Genomic DNA, 18,794 nt, shown 5'->3' on the forward strand with positions numbered 1-18,794 from the left:
TATAATTAATTTACAACAGACATTATCTTAAATATATGGAAATAGGGTCCAGTATTTTTTTATTTAAGTGGTCGTAATGCGACGTCTGACTTTCATAACCAGCGAAGAAGAAAGACGGAACCAGAATTAATTCCACTTCCTGTTGGCCAGCACCACATGTAGTTTTTTAATTTATTTGTTTTAATATTATTCATATAATTAATTTACAACAGACATTATCTTAAATATATGGAAATAGGGTCCAGCATTTTTTTATTTAAGTGGTCGTAATGCGACGTCTGACTTTCATAACCAGCGAAGAAGAAAGACGGAACCAGAATTAATTCCACTTCCTGCTGTCCAGCTCTACATGTAGTTTATTTCCCAGTAGGAAGTAGAAGCCCCCGGAACGAGTTTGTCGCAACAGAATAACAATTCTTCACTCATTTGGCTGCGATCAACGACCGGGCAGTTATGTCTAGTCACGAAGCCGTCAACATGAAGCTTCCTCCGATCCAGTCCACGGCCGGAGCCGTGCCGGTTCGGAATGAGAAAGGTGAGCCGCTAGCTAGCAGCGCGCTAAGTTAGCTAGTAACGGAGACGAAGATGAAAAAAATGAAGGCCACTGAAGTGAGGCGAGCAGCTTAGATTTGTTCTGATTTCATAAAAAGAAAAGGATAAACAATCTGCTGCTAACCTTAATGTGCACAAACAGGGAGCAACATATTTCTACCGTGGTTCTGTACTGGCTAACAATTTGAGCAACAAGAGTCCCGGAAGGCCAATAAAGGGGACTCATTTGTATTAAAATACATGAAAATATATCAGAATTTAGGAATGTTTATGTGAGATATGACGTGAATGTCTCTATTAACAATAAAATGAAGAAGGTAATAATAATCGTGTGAAAAGGGTCGCTACTCACAATCCGACACAGGTCTTGTGCTGAAATGTTGAAACTATCCTGCAATTCTGCATGTTAGACAGTTTGGAAGGCATCAAACTGAAGAACTATTTATTGCGCTTATAAATGTAAAAGAGAAGAAGCATTCTTCACTCCGTCCCCACAGAACTTCAATCTTTTCTAATAAATGCATCTTAGAAGATTCGAGCCGGCATGTTGCACGTTCAGCGGCAGGAATCAGAACCCCCCCCCCCCCCCCCTTGTTGTCTCTGCACCTCCCAGGTGAGCTCTCCATGGAGAAGGTGAAGGTGAAGAGGTACGTGTCGGGAAAACGCCCCGACTATGCACCGATGGAGTCGTCGGATGAGGAGGAAGAGGACTTTCAGTTCGTGAAGAAAGGCAAGGAGGTGGAGCCGGAGGTGGAGCTGGAGGAGGAAGAGGTCTCCGACCCCCGTCTCAAACGCCTGCTGAACCGCGTCTCCGAGGACGTGGAGGAAAGGTGCCGCGCCGCTCTGAGGACTTGTCTCGCGTTGACCGACGTCGTCCTGACCGTCTCCTCTTCCTTCGTCCTCAGGCTCGCTCGGCACAGACAGATCGCAGAGCCCGAAGTCGTGGTCGAAAGCAGCGAGGACTCTGATGAAGGCACCTGGCACCCAGAGCGCGAGGAGAGCAGTGAGGATGAAGAGGAGGAAGAGGAAGAAGTGGACGACGAGGTTGTGATCTTTGCGGGCTCCGTGTTTAACGAAACGCTCCGAGTCGGCTTCTTACTTCTGTCTTCCTGCGCAGGAAATTGAGAGGAGACGAGCGATGATGCGGCAGCGAGCCGTCGAGCGGAAGAACGAGGAGATGGAGGTCATGGAGGTGGAGGAGGAGGGGAAGTCCGGGGAGGAAGCCGAGTCGGAGTCTGAATACGAGGAGTACACCGACAGCGAGGACGAAGCCGAGCCGAGGCTCAAGCCCGTCTTCATCCGCAAGTACGAACCGAAGCGCCGAACGTTTCTAACGCAAACGCGTCTCAACACGCGGCCGCCCGATGTCTCCCCAGAAAGGACCGGATCACTGTGGCCGAGCGGGAAGCCGAGGAGCAGAGGCAGCGAGAGCTGGAAGCCGAGGCCAAGAGGCAGGCGGAGGAACGCCGGCGCTACACCCTCAAGATTGTGGAGGAGGAAGCCAAGAAGGAGTTTGAGGAGAACCGGCGCTCGTTGGCCGCCCTGGACGGCCTGGACACCGACGGAGAGAACGAGGAGGAAGAATACGAAGCCTGGAAAGTGAGAGAGCTGAAACGCATCAAGAGGGACAGAGAGTCCAGGGAAGTGTGAGTAGCCACAGAACGTCCTCGGGAGAGGGAGAGAGAGAGAGAGAGAGAGAGGGGCGAGCGCTGCAGCCGAGCTAACGCGTCGTCTCCGTCCCCAGCATGGAGAGGGAGAAGGCCGAAATCGAGAGATTCCACAGCCTGACGGAGGAAGAGCGCCGGGCGGAGCTCCGGAACAGCGGCAAAGTCGTCACCAACAAAGCCAGCAAAGGCAAATACAAGTTCCTCCAGAAGTATTACCACAGAGGCGCCTTCTTCATGGTGAGTCTTCCTCAGCTGGAGCCAGACGGACGCTTTCACTCACCCGACGCTTTATCATCCGATTCAACGACGTTCCGTTAGCTTCTGATTCGACACAGATTCTAAAGATCGCTTTGGAGGCGCCGGTGGCTCTCAGTAATCGCACTCGATTGTTGCTGCAGGATGAAGAGGACGACGTTTACAAGCGGGACTTCAGCGCCCCGACTCTGGAGGACCACTTCAACAAGACCATCCTACCCAAAGTCATGCAGGTCGGCCGCTTCCACCGTCTCGCTGCGGTCTCGACAGAATCAGTGAAGCGCGACCGTTTTTAAACCCGTTTTGTTTCCCCCCCCCACAAGGTCAAAAACTTCGGCCGGTCCGGACGCACCAAGTACACCCATCTGGTGGACCAGGACACGACGTCGTTCGACTCCGCCTGGGCCCAGGAGAGCGCTCAGAACAGCAAGTTCTTCAAGCAGAAGGCGGCGGGCGTGAGGGACGTGTTCGAGCGGCCCACGGTGAAGAAGAGGAAGACCTAGCGCCAGCGCGGGAGACGGACCGTTTAAATCGGACGCGGCGGAGTTTCAGACTGGAGTATCGGCGTTCCAGATGAAGAAGATGAAACCTCAAACTTTAGAGGAAGAGTTCACGCAGAAATGCTGTTTCTGTCTGACCCAAGTTTCAGTTTCAGCCGCTTCACGGGCGACCTCCAGACGACCTCCGGGCGACCTCCGGGCGAGCTGGGATCTCGTTCGGTGTCAGTCGACGCTGCGGCTGCAGATTCTTGTAGCGATTTCCTGCAGTACCCTTTTTGTCCATGTAAAGGTGAATTATTTGTGAATAAAACTGGTGTTTTCAATCTTTAAAAAAATGTTCTGACCAGCACGAAGAGGCAGATCACGTTTTATTTAAAAAAGACGAAGAGTTTGGGCTCGTTCAAACCGCAATGAGAAGAGCCGTTAAAAAAAAAAGAGAGAGAGAGAGAGCGAGAGAGCTCGGCGGCGCAGTCCGGGGTGGAAGCGCTGCTCAGTTGGTGAGCGCCACCAGAGCCTCCACCACGTTCCCCATGTGTTCCCTCAGGCTGCGTTCCGCCACGGCCCTCGAGATCTCCGTCTCTGACATCTGCAGCAAACGGCAGGAGAAGAAACGCGCTCACGAGCGAGTCCTGTGCTCGAGTACACAAACGAGTATCAAAGCCGGGTTTGACCGAAAGCGGCGACAGACTCACGATGAGCTCGACGTCTTCTTTCTTGATGGTCACTTTGGCCAACTCCTTTTCCCTGAAAGAAAAGCGGCGTTCAGCGAAGTCGGCGGCTTGCGTCCTGCAGGCCGCGCCGGCCCGAGATCAAAGGTCCGGAGGACGTCCTCCAGTCTGCTGAAGACTAAACGTCCTCTCTCAGGACCGGCGCGTTCGTTTAGTTTCAGTTTGAAACGGAAAACAAATTAATTACGAGATACTTTCTTCTCATTCCTGGTAAACTAATTGATCATAAACAACAAAGTCTCAGAGCAGGTATACGTTGATGAAATCATTCTAGATTGGACCACGTCGCATATTTGTGTCCCCAAAATATGTTTAAAGTACCAAAAACTACATATTTGATATCCGGGGCAGCTTTCATAGAACTAGAACAGCACTCGGAGCGCAGACCTCCCCCAAGCAGCCCCCCCCCCCCCTCCTAACTGGATCCACACCGTCCACACGGTGATCTGGATCAGCACCAGAAGGTTCTAGCTTGTTCTCGGTATCTTCAGGCACCATGTCACATGACCCGGTGGACGGACTACGCTGATCTCACCGTTCCTGCTTGGCTTTCTGTTCTCTGGACCTTCTGTCTCCGATCACTGACATGGCCTGGAACAAACAAACATCTGGATTCAGAGGTTTATTACACGTTTACTGGCAAATAGTAATAGCAAATATAGATTTTATAAGCATTTTGTAATAACATCATAAAGCAAGAGTTTAAATGGCTCAATTTATCAAACACTGGATTAGACCCCCCCCCCCCCCCCCTGAAATCTGCTAAAACAGGGACACAATGATCCCCATGACGACCAGCGTCTAGAGAACACAGCTAGAGCTGTTCCGATGCAGTTCCGGAATGTTCCCATTTTCCTTGTTGCAAACATCGTCCAATCCCAGCAGGGACTTTCTCCGCCTCCCAGCGAGGTGACCGGGACGACTAGAAGGATCCAAGATGTCTTCTGGGACCTGGTCCTGGTGGCCTCTGAGGTCTGCTTGGGATCTTCCTCACAGACGGAGACGTTTTCTTCTGGGATCTCCTGACCCTCGACTGGCTGAGAGGACTCAGAGTTCTGGCACGAATCCTTAATGTTGATACTAATGTCTGACATTTGATGGAATTTCCCCTTGTGGGACTATAATAAAGGAATATTTTATCTTCTGAGTCAGAATACTTTAATAATCCCATGTGGAAATTATATTTCGGTGCGGTGTTAATCTGAGATTTAAATAATTCCGTCAGTAAAAGTAGAATTTAGAGTTTGGATAAAAGTGATGCAGTGGGCTGTTTAAACTGGTCTGGTCTGGTTACAGCTAACAGGTCATAAAGAGTAGGTTTAACCAATAATCCCAACTAGTTAGTTCCCACTAAACACATTACTACGTCACTGCATAGATTGCTAGCTACGCTAACTGGTCGGGTATCATCTACCGGCTGTGGCCGCATGCGTCGCGGCCACCGCTAGCCCGCAGCGCTCACCGTCTCTAAATCCGAGCTGGAGATTTCCTTCTCTTCCGCGTAGTCCGTGACTCTCTCCAGGTCCGCCGCTCCGCTGTCATGCTTCCGAGGCTTTTCTGCTGGTTTTCCAGTGCAGTTTTCCTCGGCTTCCAGGTCCAAGTCAACGTCTCCCTCCGCCGCCATGTTTGCTCCAGAGAAGACGGAACGGAAGTAAAAGGGTCCCCTGAACGTCGGAGCAAAAACGGGGTCGTACCGGAAATGAACGACGCTGTTTTGGGTCGGACTTAAAAAATAAATATTGGATTTCACGAAAAATGAATGGCATTCCATATTTTGAATTACATGAAACAATTGTTTATATGGATAATTTGGCCTGATCTGTTTCAGATATCATGAACATAATATTATTATTGGGTAAATATAATATTCACTGTGTGAAATGGAGAAATAATCAACCATTTTTCTGGATTTACCAATGAATTTTAAATGTTTGCATTGTCCCTAAAATCTTTTAGAAATAAACCAAATTGCAATGGAAAGAAATCAGAATTTTGCTCGTTATTTATTGTTTAAATTCAAATAATCTTTTCTGCTGCATCTCTGCTACTATATGTACATTTAAAATGCCCAATTATTTGTAATATTTGTATGTCAGCTTTTATCTGTTCTTGTATTTAGATATCCCGACAATGTTTGTATTTTTCTTCCCTATACTTATGTTATCCTCATTGAAAGTTTGTATTTTCACTTTTTCAATTAAAAAAGTAAATAAATAAAATAGTTCGTATTATTATTATTACTTTTTTGTGATGTAGGAAATAACTTCGTTAAATACATTCGTTATTATTTCTGTCTGAATTCCCTCATTTGAATATTTCCTTTTTTTATTTTATTTTATAGTAACTAATAAAAAACTTCATGTAGCAGTGATCAAAACAAAGTACAAAGTGCTTCCCTGAAGGGAATTACATACACAGTCAATTATTCAAAGTAATCAAAAAATAATATTTCAAAAATGTATATAATATGTCGCCTTTTAAAGACAATGAAGAAGAAAAAACTGGATTATGTGATTTATTCTGTCCCTTTCTGTCATAAGAGGTTTACTCTTACCACAGAAAGCAGCCAGCCAACCACCGAAACAGATTTCCTCCGTCTCCACACCTTCCAGCTCGTTCTGGTCCTCGAGCTTTTTCCATCCGCCTACCAATAATCAGATTAAAGGAAAAGAAAACCCTCTCGTGGCTCCAACCCTGAGCTGGACTGGAGATCAGATCAGTGCTCTCTCGTCTCTCCAGCTCACCCTTCAGATGATGGGACAGGAGGAATGGCACAGAGGCTAGAGATGTTACTGCCTTCACAGCAAGCCCTTCATCCTGCTGTATGTCGGACTGATCAGAGCCGTCTTCGCCCCCGGGCCTCGGGACACGATGTCAGGTGGGCTCCGGGCTCAGGTGAGAAGACATTCCTGTATAGAAGCAGCGTTAGGAATAATGACTAATAATAATGATTTAAGTAGCTAAGACACTCTTCCCTATTATTATGCATATTATATTTGGGATGCTTTTTGTCCTTGCAGCCAATTAGTTCAAATAAGAAAACTCACAAGAACGCATTGGTTCAAATGTACAAGGCTTGGGGGGGCGATTTCCTTTGAGATGATTTAACCACGCCTTTAAAAAAGTATGCAAAACATAGAGGCAATCTATTGCACGTTATTTCGTTTCGCCGTGAAAGAGTGCTAAACGATCAATGATCGGGCCGTGCTCTTTGGATTCCATCCAACCATTCTTTTTGCACAAGGCCCGCTGAAACCAGAGATTGAGTGCGTTCACTCAAGCGCTGATTTGCATCCGCTTATTTGCTTGTGCTTGTTCTCTTTGGCACTTCCTCCTCTCCCACAAGGCAGCAACAATTATCTAACAGTGAAAGGGGCCCCCCGGAATGCCAGAACTGCAGGCAGCCCGGACTACTCCGAGCAACACGTGTTTATTCCTGACTGCTCCTGATGGAGGGAATCATCCAGACGGAGATTACATCAATGACAGAAATTTGTAGTTATTGTTAAGATTGTTTGGGATTAAGTTTGTGCAAAATATATATATTTTTTTCATCCATTTATTTCTCAATAAAACATTTATTAAGTACAAAGACTAAAAGTCGTGGATGATGCTTTCTCCTCCGCCGCCATCAGATCCTCAGACTAATAATCCCACTGGGTTTGCGAGTTCAAGCTTCTTAGCTGAGTCTGACCCAGGATGGCGTTTCCTTTTATTGAGTCTCTTAGTTCCTGGAATGTCTTCTCTGGATCATTTCGGCATTACCTCCGACAAGCAGTTGATGTTTTTATCTGCTGCTTGTTGTTGTATTACAAACACGAATAGATTTTAACAAGCCATTTTCTATTGTATGTCTGTGTAAACATTCGTTCACAGGCGTCTATAATAATTGAACTCTGCAGTTTGCTATTCTGTTTTCAGAAACACCCCAGGAGACTTTTGGGTAATGTAGTTCTGCTTTTTTTAAAGCATTTGCTGCTATTTGAGACGTTTGTTTGTTGCGTTTCGAAAGCAGATTAAAGTAGGCCTTCATGTTTGTAGTTTATGGGCAATAAGACTACGGCTCATGAATCATTCATATTATATAACACAACTCAGTTTACATAAGTGCCTAATCTCTGTGGGAACATCCGCAGCCATTGCTGCCTCTGAATGCTGCAGTGGGTCCGAGACGCAGGCGGCGCCGGGCCCAATGTCAGGTAACGTGTTAGCAGGTGAGACGGACCTCGGATCGTTCCGACCTTCTCCGGCTCAGCGCCGACCGTCTGCGTCGGCTCAGAGTGAAGCAGAATGAACCGGCGGGTGAAGGTCATCCTGCTGAACGACGGCGGGATTATCCCAGAGCTCCGCCCGGCTCTAATCTGACTCTTCTCATGCGCTCGGGGCTTTCGAGCAGCGATCGCAGACATCATTTCATTCCACTGCGCCCAGTTTGACGGGATTTCTACCTCGGGTTGGGAACCAAACGTTAAATCGTTGACCATCATGCACCAGGTTTCTCCTACTGCTAACGTGCTAACGTCGACTGCATCATGTAGCTCGTGACACGGTCATGATAACTTATTAGGATGATGGACGTGACCTCTTTGTGTGAGCGACACACAAACATGGCCGATGGAGGGTTTTTTTGGGGGGGGGGACACTTTCAGGAGTCGGGCAAATAACATGGGGTAATTGTTTAATTCCATAAATCTAGATTAAGCACGGGAATTGGCCAACCCCTTTGTAGTTGAACTATTATGCAGGGATGGGGGGGGGGGGGTATGGGAGGGACAGATGGGATTGGCACACGGTCCCTGTCGACCTACTCCCCTTCAGCCCTCCTCCCCTCACAGACTTGGCCTAATCTGGCTGGATAGTACAGGCCAGGGGGGGAGGATGGGCGAGCGCATCGGGCATTCGCCGCCACCTCTTCCTATTTTCTGGCAGCGTCCGGGGCAGCCGCAGAACCGGAGCAGGCAGGACATGGCCCAAAAAACAACTTCTCCCCCCGCGAGGCTGGGCTGAGAGCAGCTGGTCCCATGCTGTGGACCCCGGCAGCAGGGAGCCCACCCGGACTAGAGCTACCCCTAATCCAGAATAAGGAGCGTGCCAGCACGAGCCGCAGGAGTTCCGCTTGGACTTTTCTTTGCGTTCCTTTCCGGACAGGCCGGTTTTAGGAGTCTCCTGGAACTCTTAGAGGATGTGAGGATTCCATCGGTGTGAGCAGACGTTGACACGACCGGCCGGTGCTGCAAAGCTGATGGCCAAATGTAGAGTCGTGGGGGTCGAGGGAAAGCAATCCACGGGCACGATGTCGGCCGCTCGGGGGGTGAACCGCAGTGGCGCCTACAGCCACTTCCTCAACACGGTGGCCTATCAGGTGAGAGCCGGCGAGCAGCGGCGCAGGAGGCGGGCGCAGCTGGAAGACATTGTTCAGGGTCACTGTGAAACAAGAGTCTGCTTTCCTCTCCAAAGTAGAACGCGGCGCCTGCGATTGATGCCTTTTAAATGTGGTGGAGGGGAAAAGAATCGTTATACATCTCAAGCATGGCTTAAAGTGTGAAATATCATAATAGGAATGTATGGTGTGTGTAATCAGGTGAGATTTACTCCAGTTCAGGTGATTGTACTCCAGTTCAGGTGATTTTACTCCAGTTCAGGTGAGATTTACTCCAGTTCAGGTGATTGTACTCCAGTTCAGGTGAATTTTACTCCAGTTCAGGTGAGTTTTACTCCAGTTCAGGCGATTGTACTTTCAATGGGATGGTGAAAGGAAGCGTTGTACAATCAATGAACGAGAGTTGAGAATTATGATGTTCTGTTTGTTGAAGCTGTGTGAGACAGGTGTTTGGCCTGAATTGTGTTATATTGTGCTGCAGCAGTGGACTGATGATGTCTTAATCAAATACTGCAACAGCAATTCTGTGTTCTTCCCTCTGGAATGGAACCTTTACCAGTACCCGCCCACTGGAAATACGCCCTAAAAGGCACATTCTCCCACTGGACGGGTATTTAATCACATTCGCTGCAATGGAAGGACACACTAGAGACCACATTGTCTGGTTTTGTCCTCTGGTAGGGAAACGTAGAGGGATATTCCACTTGTTAGCTCAACTGGAATTGAACGCTATAGTACTTTCAGTTTTGTTTTGTCCACTGGAAGGACATCCTACAGGGCGCAGCATCACATTTTGTCCCCTGGAAGGACACCCTACAGGGCGCAGCATCACATTTTGTCCACTGGAAGGACACCCTACAGGGCGCAGCATCACATTTTGTCCCCTGGAAGGACATCCTACAGGGCGCAGCATCACATTTTGTCCCCTGGAAGGACACCCTACAGGGCGCAGCATCACATTTTGTCCCCTGGAAGGACACCCTACAGGGCGCAGCATCACATTTTGTCCCCTGGAAGGACACCCTACAGGGCGCAGCATCACATTTTGTCCACTGGAAGGACACCCTACAGGGCGCAGCATCACATTTTGTCCCCTGGAAGGACATCCTACAGGGCGCAGCATCACATTTTGTCCCCTGGAAGGACATCCTACAGGGCGCAGCATCACATTTTGTCCCCTGGAAGGACACCCTACAGGGCGCAGCATCACATTTTGTCCCCTGGAAGGATACCCACGCAGGGTTTTTATCGTGTTAAGCCCACTGCACGCTCAAACCTTGGCGCTCTTCGCCACATTTCGTTCGCTGTCAGGTCACCGTAGGGGAGAATGTCATGTCGTCCTCCTGCAGGGAATCCTTGAGGAGATCTCAAGGATCCGATTCCTTCTTCTGGTTGCTATGGACGCTGAGCCGCCTCCCTCCTCTCCTCCTCAGATATGCTGCTGTTGTGGACCGGCCCCCTGCTCCCTCTGCTGTGCCTTCTGCCCCCCGGTCAAGTCGTCCACCAGCACGCGGGTCATGTACACCATCTTCCATGTCCTGAGCTGCGCTGTCTCCTGCCTCATGCTGTCTCGCACCGTCTCCGAGCTCGTCAGGGAAAATGTGAGTCTGAACCTCTGTGACACAATTATTGACACACATAACCTCAAAGGGACGCCTCAGAAATCATTGTGGGATTAAAAAGCCTCCAGATTAAAGTCTCTTGTTTTGACGCTGAAGTACGGTGTGTGTGCCTCAGGTGCCTTTCTTCAACATGGTGTGTGATCAGGCGCACGGCGGCGGCCACTGCGAGATGCTCGTGGGCTACTCGGCGGTCTACAGAGTCTGCTTCGGCACGTCCTGCTTCTACCTGATGATGGCGCTCTTCCTCATAGACGTGAAGTCCAGCCAGGACTTCAGGGCCCTCGTACACAACGGGTCAGTTCGAATAAAAACAGAATCAAGCGCAGCAGAAGCAGAAACGCCGACGTTACAAATTCTGTCGTTTAGATTGACCGTAATTCCGTCCAGAAACGTTCCCTGGAAGAACACGCCCCTTTAAATACTTTGCCTTCGACCACTTCTCTCCAGCTCACCTTGCGTGACCGGCTGCTCTAATCAAAGCTCGTTACTGTCACACTTTCCATTGCTGCAGTAGATTAGAGCGGTGACGCGGCTCAGATTAGGATTTGCCGAGCCGGATTGCAGCCCGTCTCCTCCTGGTGCCGTGGGGGGGGAACGCTTTGACAAAGTTGTACCAGGCTGTAGAGCAGGGGTCAGGAACCTATGGCTCGGGAGCCAGATGTGGCTCTTTTGATGGCTGCATCTGGCTCGCAGACAAATCTTTTCACTAATTACGAAGACATCAGCAAAACCACGCAGCACCAGAAGTCGCATTAATAGTAAGAAATATCCATCGTTGGTTAGCAACAGAATAACAATGTTATTAAAAATAATTCAGAGACTTTTTGTACTTTAAAAGTGTTGCACACATTTACTCGTATTTACTTTTAAACAGATTTTATGGCTCTCACGGAATGACATTTAAAAATATGTGGTGTTCATGGCTCTCTCAGCCAAAAAGGTTCCGACCCCTTCTGCAGAGGGACAGGGAGCAATCACAGCGTTCCTCCAAGTTTCATGAAGACTTCTAACGTTGTTGTTGTGTTGTTGTTGTTGTTGTTGTTGCGTTGTTGTTGTTGTGGTGCCCTCCAGCTTCTGGTTCCTGAAGTTCATCACGCTGCTCGGGATGTGCACCGCCGCCTTCTTCATCCCCACAGAGTCCTTCCTGCACGGTAAGATCCCAGTTCCACATCACACGCAGGATCCTGGTCCTGCTAGAGGGCAGCAGAGAGCTGCTCCCCCCCCCCCGGCCGCTGTGAGTTATTGAACCATAAATGTCCCAGTTTCACTCTGGAGGTAATAAAAGCCTGACATCAGAGCTGGTTGGTGATTTACAGCTCTTCTTCCTCGCTCTTCGTCTCGCCTGATCTCACTTCCCAGAGATAAATCAAATCATACGGATCATGGTGCCCCCCCCCCCCCCCCCCTCCTTTTTCTCCCTCTCTCAGCTTGGCATTATGTTGGTGTGATGGGAGGATTTGCCTTCATCCTCATCCAACTCATCCTCATCACAGCTTTCGCACACACCTGGAACAAGAACTGGTGAGTGAACCTGGTTCTGGGCCGGACCCCGTAGACATGTTAAAGGGACAGTTCCCTCAAAAACAGGAAGTCCGTGCTGCTGGACGGTCGGGTGAAGTTTCTGCATCTCTAGAGCCTCTCAGTAAAACAGCAGGAGGAGGCGGGGACTCGTTTTAAAAAGGGAAATGTTGCGTCACCGTTTTGCTCTGAAGCTCCAGAGATGTTTTACTAAAACAGATTCTTCTCACACCTTTCGATTTGATATTAAAGACATTGCTTTTGCCTCAATTCGTCGGTCTTTGAATAGCATCAGCTCTTATTTACTATGACGTTCAATTCAGTTCATTTTCATTTCGACAGCTGCCAGATCCTAACAGGAAGTTACCTCAAGGCGCTTTGCAGGTGTCGCAGGGAACGAAAGACAGAGCCCGACTTGTCAAGGAGAAACTTCCCTTTAACAGGCAGAAACCTCAAACAGAACCTGAGACTCATAGTGGACGGCCATTTGAGAGAGAGAGAGAGAGAGAAATAATGAGTGGAGGGGGCAGGAGGTGAAACAACGAGGTCAACAATGTGACCTCTTGGCCGTGATTAAGCTGAGAGAAACTCACTTTTCTCCCAGTCGGAGAGAAGAAGAAGACAAAACGGAGACGTCTGGACGGACAGGCGGGAAATCATTTAGGAAAGGGGGATTCTATTAATCGATTAAAACACATCGATTTGAAAATACACGTGTGACCCAGCAACACACTGAACCGGTTCCTCATCAGCCGTGCGGCGGTGGCTGCGGGTTCCATTCCCCCCGCCACACGTCGACGTCTGATGGGGACGAAGCTGAAGCTCCTCCTCCTCTCTGTGGCGTCCAGGTTGACCGGAGCCGCCGAGAACAAGCGTTGGTGTCTGGCCGTGACGTGCGCCACCCTCTTCTTCTACACCATCGCCACCATGGCCTTCGCCTTCATGTACAAGTACTACACGCACCCCGTTGCCTGCCACTTCAACAAGGCCCTGCTGTGGGTCAACCTGGCGCTCTGCGGCCTCATGTCCTTCATCGCCATCACGCCGTGCGTGAAGCAGAGTGAGTCGATGGACCCCCCCCCCCCCCCCTGTTGAAACGTGCTGCGGCTGATAATAATGATTAGGTGCTATGACGCCATTATGATCGGTTTCTACACTGCAGGCCGGCTCTGTCTGCACATGTCTGGGTTTTATGATAACAGCTGGTTACAGATTTGGAAGTTGTCATTCTGGAATCCTTAAAGACGGACGACGAGGCAGCTGGAGCTCGGGTGGGAGGGGCTTGCTTTTATCTTAGAGGCTACAGTGAAGACTTTAGCTTTAAGAAGAAGTATAAATAAAGTCTTACTTTCCATCATTATCATAATTCATGTTTTCATCGATGTTAAAACACCTGAAACCAAGAACGCCCATTTGGATGCATTCTGTGTCGCCACCACTAGGTGTCACTAATGCTCACCTGTGAGGAGACACTGAGCAGGAAGCGCAGGTGACAACGTGAACTGTTTCCAGGCACTCCAATAATAGAGTTAATGTTATTTAAACTTATGTTATTGATCTACGCGAAGCTGGTTCCTCTGCCTTTTTTATGACAATGTGTTTATTGATTTTATACATACAGTTGTGTGCCAACATTACAAGTCACAGATCAGAACGGGTACATATACACTGTACTGTACACACAAAAACAAACAAACAGTACAAATACACAAAAGATATAGAAAAAAGAAAAAAAACAAATAGAGTAAAAGGGAGAAAAAAAGTTAAACCTCTACAGACATACAACACCTTGATTTAAAATTTGTCAAACAGTTAAGAAAATCAAAAAGGAAAATAACTGTCCTCCTCTGCCTTTTTGCTTTTACATATTCTGCGTGTGTTTCTGTTTGTGCAGAGCAGCCTCGTTCAGGCCTGCTTCAAGCCTCCATCATCAGCTGCTACGTCATGTACCTCACCCTTTCTGCGCTGTCCAGCCGCCCACCGGAGAAAGGTAAGCTAGATCAGTGCCACGGACCGGTTTCACGCGGGGCAATTAAATTAAAAAATGAGGAATATAGTCTCACCAATAAACTTTATATTATGCGCTTGCAATAACTATTAAATAAGTACTACACTAATATCTACTCACCATTAGTTGTGGTCTTACTTCTGTCCTTCATGTTCACACGCTTTTTTGCTTAATAGATTCCACATTCTTGTTTTCTAATCCAGGGTTCTTGTCTTTTAGTCCAGGGTTCTTGCCTTTTCATCCCTGGTTCTTGTCTTTTAGTCCAGGGTTCTTGCCTTTTCATCCCTGGTTTCTGTATTTTAGTCCAGGGTTCTTGCCTTTTAATCCCTGGTTCTTGTTTTTTAGTCCAGGGTTCTTGCCTTTTCATCCCTGGTTCTTGTCTTTTAGTCCAGGGTTCTTGCCTTTTCATCCCTGGTTTTTGTATTTTAGTCCAGGGTTCTTGCCTTTTCATCCCTGGTTCTTGTCTTTTAGTCCAGGGTTCTTGCCTTTTCATCCCTGGTTCTTGTCTTTTAGTCCAGGGTTCTTGCCTTTTCATCCCTGGTTCTTGTCTTTTAGTCCAGGGTTCTCGCCTTTTCATCCCTGGTTTTTGTATTTTAGTCCAGGGTTCTTGCCTTTTAATCCCTGGTTCTTGTCTTTTAGTCCAGGGTTCTTGCCTTTTCATCCCTGGTTCTTGTCTTTTAGTCCAGGGTTCTTGCCTTTTCATCCCTGGTTCTTGTCTTTTAGTCCAGGGTTCTTGCCTTTTCATCCCTGGTTTTTGTATTTTAGTCCAGGGTTCTTGCCTTTTAATCCCTGGTTCTTGTCTTTTAGTCCGGGGTTCTTGGTCTCTGTGCCGAACCCTTTTTGAACCCTTCATTGCTCGTTAGCGAAGCCAGGCAGCTGTAGATAAACCGTGTTTTAAGTCTGACTCCTGGTTTGTCTGTTAAAAGAAGTTTTCTTTTCTTGGAGGTCGTCGGCTCCTCTTCTTCCTCCTCGGTTGGACTTTTCCCCTTAGCGAAGAAGCTCTCCAAAGATGTTTGTTTTCTAAAATTAATTCTCGCTAATAGTAGTACGTAGTTGTTTTTCAAAATAAAACACCTTTTAGAAGCTAATAATCGATACAACGGAAATTGTATAAATGAATCATTCTTTCTGTGCGGCCCGGTAACAAATGCCTCACGGACCGGTACCGAGATTAGAGATTAAGATATAGTCAGTATTTTGTTTCCTTGATAAATGATATTTGCATTAAACCATCATTTACAGGCTTTCCTGCGCCCTCGGAGACTTTGAGGACTACAAACAGAACCTTTCTGCTTAGAGTTCAGTTCATGTTCACAGGAAGAGCCAAACCACGAAAGTACTGATGACAAACAAAATGTGTAAATAACAGCTTTTAACTAAACCCTCAGTGTCTAAATCAGCCAATGCTAGCGGACATTCCAGCACTAAATAAAAGCCTGTGACTGCTAAATGTTTTTAATGTTCGCGCCTCATCGTCCTGGCCTGCTGGGATTTAATGGGGACGAGCCTTTTCCCGCATGTTTGGCGGAACCTTCTGTAATTTGCCTTTAATTTCCTCCTGATGACTCACCTGTTGGCACCAGGTGAGACAAGGAGACAAGGAGGCATTAGCGCAGAGGCTTGTCAGAAGCCAGGGGTTTACATCTTAATGGGAAGCACACACACACACACACACACACACACACGCTCCGACACGCTGCCTGCTGAGCTGGTGGCCCGTGATGAGGACGGGCTGATGGATATTTGTTTCACATTCCTGTCGGATTCATTGACAACATAATGACACGCAATTACACATGTTCTCCCGCAGCTCGCCCTGCCGAACGGATATGAGGCGCATTAAAAAAAAAGAAGATCTGCCAAGGAAGAGTGATCCATGCGTGTTTTGACAGTTGAGGAAAGGTCAAAGGTTGACAAGGACAAACGCGCGATAAAAACAGAGCGCTGTTTGTCTCAGAAGAGGTCGAAAGGTCGTTAGGTGTGTTTCTTTAAACCGTAAAGTCAGCCAGAAACACAACACAAGGTGTGATTTGACAGAAACAGCGCAGTATGATGGCTGTGTGTGTGCGTGTGTGTGCATGCGTGTGAATGTGTGTGTGTGTGTTTGTATGTGTGTGTGTGTCCCAAGGCAGAACTTTGTAGCAACTTGTTGCGAAAATATGTTCCCAGAGGCTGTAAAAACACTTTTTACCACAGACAATGAATCACACACACACACACACACACACACACACACACACACACATGCACGCACACACACACACACGCACGCTGTAATATTCAACTTTCAACCAATGTTGCCGTTTCCTTTTTCACCTACTTTAATTAATGGGTTCCTCACCTGTCATGCCAACAACACTTTGATGTGCGTGTGCGTGTGTGTGTGTGTGTGTGTGTGTGTGTGCGTGTGTGTGCGTGTGTGTTACACAAAAAGATCCATCCTCGTTACTGTCTTCATATTGGTCTTTCAGCCAAGTCTGTTCCTGGAAGGCTTATTCTACTCTACGGCCTCACAATGACATGGACACACACACACGCATACACGCACACACACACACACACACGCACACACACACACACACACGATGGGAGTTGTGCAGGACCTTCCGTTCCGGGGCATCACAGTCCTGGTCCTGGATAGAGATTCCAGCAGGCCCTCTCTCGCACCTCTTCTTGATCCCGCTCTGGATGCGCTCCAACATTTCGTCACTCCTCAGCGGCGGCATCCCGGATCTGGCTGCACTTTGCAAACCGGCGAAACTGGGAGGAACAAACGAGTCAAACGTTATGAAGCACCTGGTCAAACAACAGACGCACGCAAAAGTGTGGAAGCCTGTGAGCTAGCGTGAAAGCCAAGTCCTCTGCAGCAGCTACGGCTAACGTTGCCATGTCTGCAGCTAGCGGTGCGCCGGGTCCCGGAGCATGATCATGATCATGCTAGCTTCCTCTCTGTTCCGCCATGCTGTCTGTGATGCTAACATGCTAGCTTCCTCTCTGTTCCGCCATGCTGTCTGTGATGCTAACATGCTAGCTTCCTCTCTGTTCCACCATGCTGTCTGTGATGCTAACATGCTAGCTTCCTCTCTGTTCCGCCATGCTGTCTGTGGTGCTAACATGCTAGCTTCCTCTCTGTTCCGCCATGCTGTCTGTGATGCTAACATGCTAGCTTCCTCTCTGTTCCGCAATGCTGTCTGTGATGCTAACGTGCTAGCTTCCTCTCTGTTCCACCATGCTGTCTGTGATGCTAACGTGCTAGCTTCCTCTCTGTTCCAGTGGTGCATCAGGGCACCAACATGACCGTCTGCTACCCCAACGTGGGACAAGATGGCATCCAGAAAGAAGGCAACGCTGTGGCCATCATCGGCGCCGCCATCATGTACTGCTGCGTCCTCTTCGCATGGTGAGGCCGTGCGTTCGAGCCCAACCCACAAACCGCCGTCTCTGATAGGAGGAATGATGGGACGACAAATGTTGAATCTGATTCCTTCGCAGTAACGAGGCGTCCTACCTGGCCGAGGTCTTCGGGCCCTTCTGGATGATCAAAGTTTATCGCTACGAGTTCCAGAAAGCCACCTGCTGCTTCTGCTGGCCCGAGGAAGACGAAGGTCGGTTCTGAAGCTCGCCATCCCGTGGTAGTCAGGTCAAAGACGCGCTGAACTGAAACGTCTCAAAATGACAGTAAAATAACTTTTTACCTTAAAAGTGAAAATAAATCAATCGACCACAAAATAAAATGATCAAGGTAGATAAAGGTAGTAGGAAAGGCGCTTGCTGTTACACACACGCGTAAACGTTTTTGTTAACGTGTTTTTTTGATGGGTGGCACGGTGGTGTAGTGGCTGGCGACACATCCAGAGTGTAGCCCGCCTCTCGTCCATAACAAGCTGGGATTGGCTCCAGCAACACCCGTGACCCGCGAAGCGATGGATGGATGGATGGATGGATGGATGGATGGATGGATGTTGTTTTGACGGAGGAGAATCCATCATGTCCTTTTGTCTCTTCAGTGGAGGACACGTTCGTGATGGACGACGAGGACAAAGGCTGTCAGACGGTCATTCACAACGAGACCCAGCGAGTGGCTTACAGCTACTTCTTCTTCCATTTCGTCTTCTTCTTGGCGTCGCTGTACGTCATGATGACCCTCACCAACTGGTTCAGGTTAGTCAACCGCTCCCCGGGTACTGTAGGAGTGTGTGTGTGTGGGGGGGGGGGGGGGGGGGGGCTGTCCTGACCACGCCGCTAACACTTCCGTCCTCCCCCAGCTACGAATCGGCCGTGCTGGAGACCACCTTCACCCACGGCAGCTGGTCCACCTTCTGGGTGAAGCTGTCGTCCTGCTGGGCCTGCGTCATCCTCTATCTCTGGCTGCTTCTGGGCCCGCTTTGCAGCTGCCAATCAGAATCCAGACCTCGCCGCTCGCGGATTAAACGCCGCTCGGCATCCTCGTGCCACGTCTCGGTCAGCATCTGACATTCCGTCCACCAGGGGGCCGGCCGGAGGGCAGAAAGGGCACGAGAGGGACAAGAGGTCAGACGAGTCTGCGTCTCCTCCTCCGCCAGAG

The 18,794-nt window shown here is 48.6% G+C and overlaps 3 protein-coding genes across 3 annotated transcripts; 2 read left to right on the forward strand and 1 right to left on the reverse strand.

Moving 5' to 3' along the window:
* Positions 1 to 354: 354 nt before the first annotated feature.
* Positions 355 to 3,300, forward strand: mfap1 (microfibril associated protein 1). The gene is made up of 8 exons (XM_068738541.1): positions 355 to 535; positions 1,166 to 1,382; positions 1,458 to 1,596; positions 1,670 to 1,857; positions 1,929 to 2,198; positions 2,297 to 2,456; positions 2,618 to 2,707; positions 2,798 to 3,300. Exons 1-8 carry the CDS (start codon positions 454 to 456, stop codon positions 2,975 to 2,977), a joined length of 1,326 nt encoding a protein of 441 aa, XP_068594642.1. The 5' UTR covers positions 355 to 453; the 3' UTR covers positions 2,978 to 3,300.
* A 25-nt stretch (positions 3,301 to 3,325) lies between these two features.
* hypk (huntingtin interacting protein K) lies at positions 3,326 to 5,339 on the reverse strand. The gene is made up of 4 exons (XM_068738552.1): positions 5,165 to 5,339; positions 4,238 to 4,293; positions 3,667 to 3,718; positions 3,326 to 3,560 (listed from the first exon to the last, which is right to left on the reverse strand). The coding sequence occupies exons 1-4, from the start codon at positions 5,324 to 5,326 to the stop codon at positions 3,465 to 3,467; spliced, it is 366 nt and encodes a 121-aa protein (XP_068594653.1). The 5' UTR covers positions 5,327 to 5,339; the 3' UTR covers positions 3,326 to 3,464.
* Positions 5,340 to 8,944: 3,605 nt separating this feature from the next.
* serinc4 (serine incorporator 4) lies at positions 8,945 to 18,703 on the forward strand. Its single transcript, XM_068760695.1, has 11 exons — positions 8,945 to 9,064; positions 10,516 to 10,683; positions 10,820 to 10,998; positions 11,776 to 11,855; positions 12,132 to 12,225; positions 13,071 to 13,282; positions 14,117 to 14,212; positions 17,504 to 17,630; positions 17,723 to 17,835; positions 18,238 to 18,391; positions 18,496 to 18,703. The coding sequence occupies exons 1-11, from the start codon at positions 8,945 to 8,947 to the stop codon at positions 18,701 to 18,703; spliced, it is 1,551 nt and encodes a 516-aa protein (XP_068616796.1).
* Positions 18,704 to 18,794: the final 91 nt, after the last annotated feature.

Source organism: Brachionichthys hirsutus, chromosome 1, assembly GCF_040956055.1.
Source record: "Brachionichthys hirsutus isolate HB-005 chromosome 1, CSIRO-AGI_Bhir_v1, whole genome shotgun sequence".
NCBI classification, from domain to species: Eukaryota; Metazoa; Chordata; class Actinopteri; order Lophiiformes; family Brachionichthyidae; genus Brachionichthys; species Brachionichthys hirsutus.

Excerpts from the sequence above, each read along its gene's own strand:
- mfap1 (XM_068738541.1), top strand. The coding sequence starts at position 454 with ATGTCTAGTCACGAAGCCGTCAACATGAAGCTTCCTCCGATCCAGTCC. Across the intron at positions 1,597-1,669 it reads AGGAAGAAGTGGACGACGAG|GAAATTGAGAGGAGACGAGC; the intron begins GTTGTGATCTTT and ends CTTCCTGCGCAG. Across the intron at positions 1,858-1,928 it reads AAGCCCGTCTTCATCCGCAA|AAAGGACCGGATCACTGTGG; the intron begins GTACGAACCGAA and ends ATGTCTCCCCAG.
- hypk (XM_068738552.1), bottom strand. The coding sequence starts at position 5,326 with ATGGCGGCGGAGGGAGACGTTGACTTGGACCTGGAAGCCGAGGAAAAC. Across the intron at positions 3,719-4,237 it reads CAGAAAGCCAAGCAGGAACG|GGAAAAGGAGTTGGCCAAAG; the intron begins GTGAGATCAGCG and ends CTTTTCTTTCAG. Across the intron at positions 3,561-3,666 it reads AAGAAGACGTCGAGCTCATC|ATGTCAGAGACGGAGATCTC; the intron begins GTGAGTCTGTCG and ends CGTTTGCTGCAG.
- serinc4 (XM_068760695.1), top strand. The coding sequence starts at position 8,945 with ATGGCCAAATGTAGAGTCGTGGGGGTCGAGGGAAAGCAATCCACGGGC. Across the intron at positions 13,283-14,116 it reads CACGCCGTGCGTGAAGCAGA|AGCAGCCTCGTTCAGGCCTG; the intron begins GTGAGTCGATGG and ends CTGTTTGTGCAG. Across the intron at positions 14,213-17,503 it reads CAGCCGCCCACCGGAGAAAG|TGGTGCATCAGGGCACCAAC; the intron begins GTAAGCTAGATC and ends TCTCTGTTCCAG.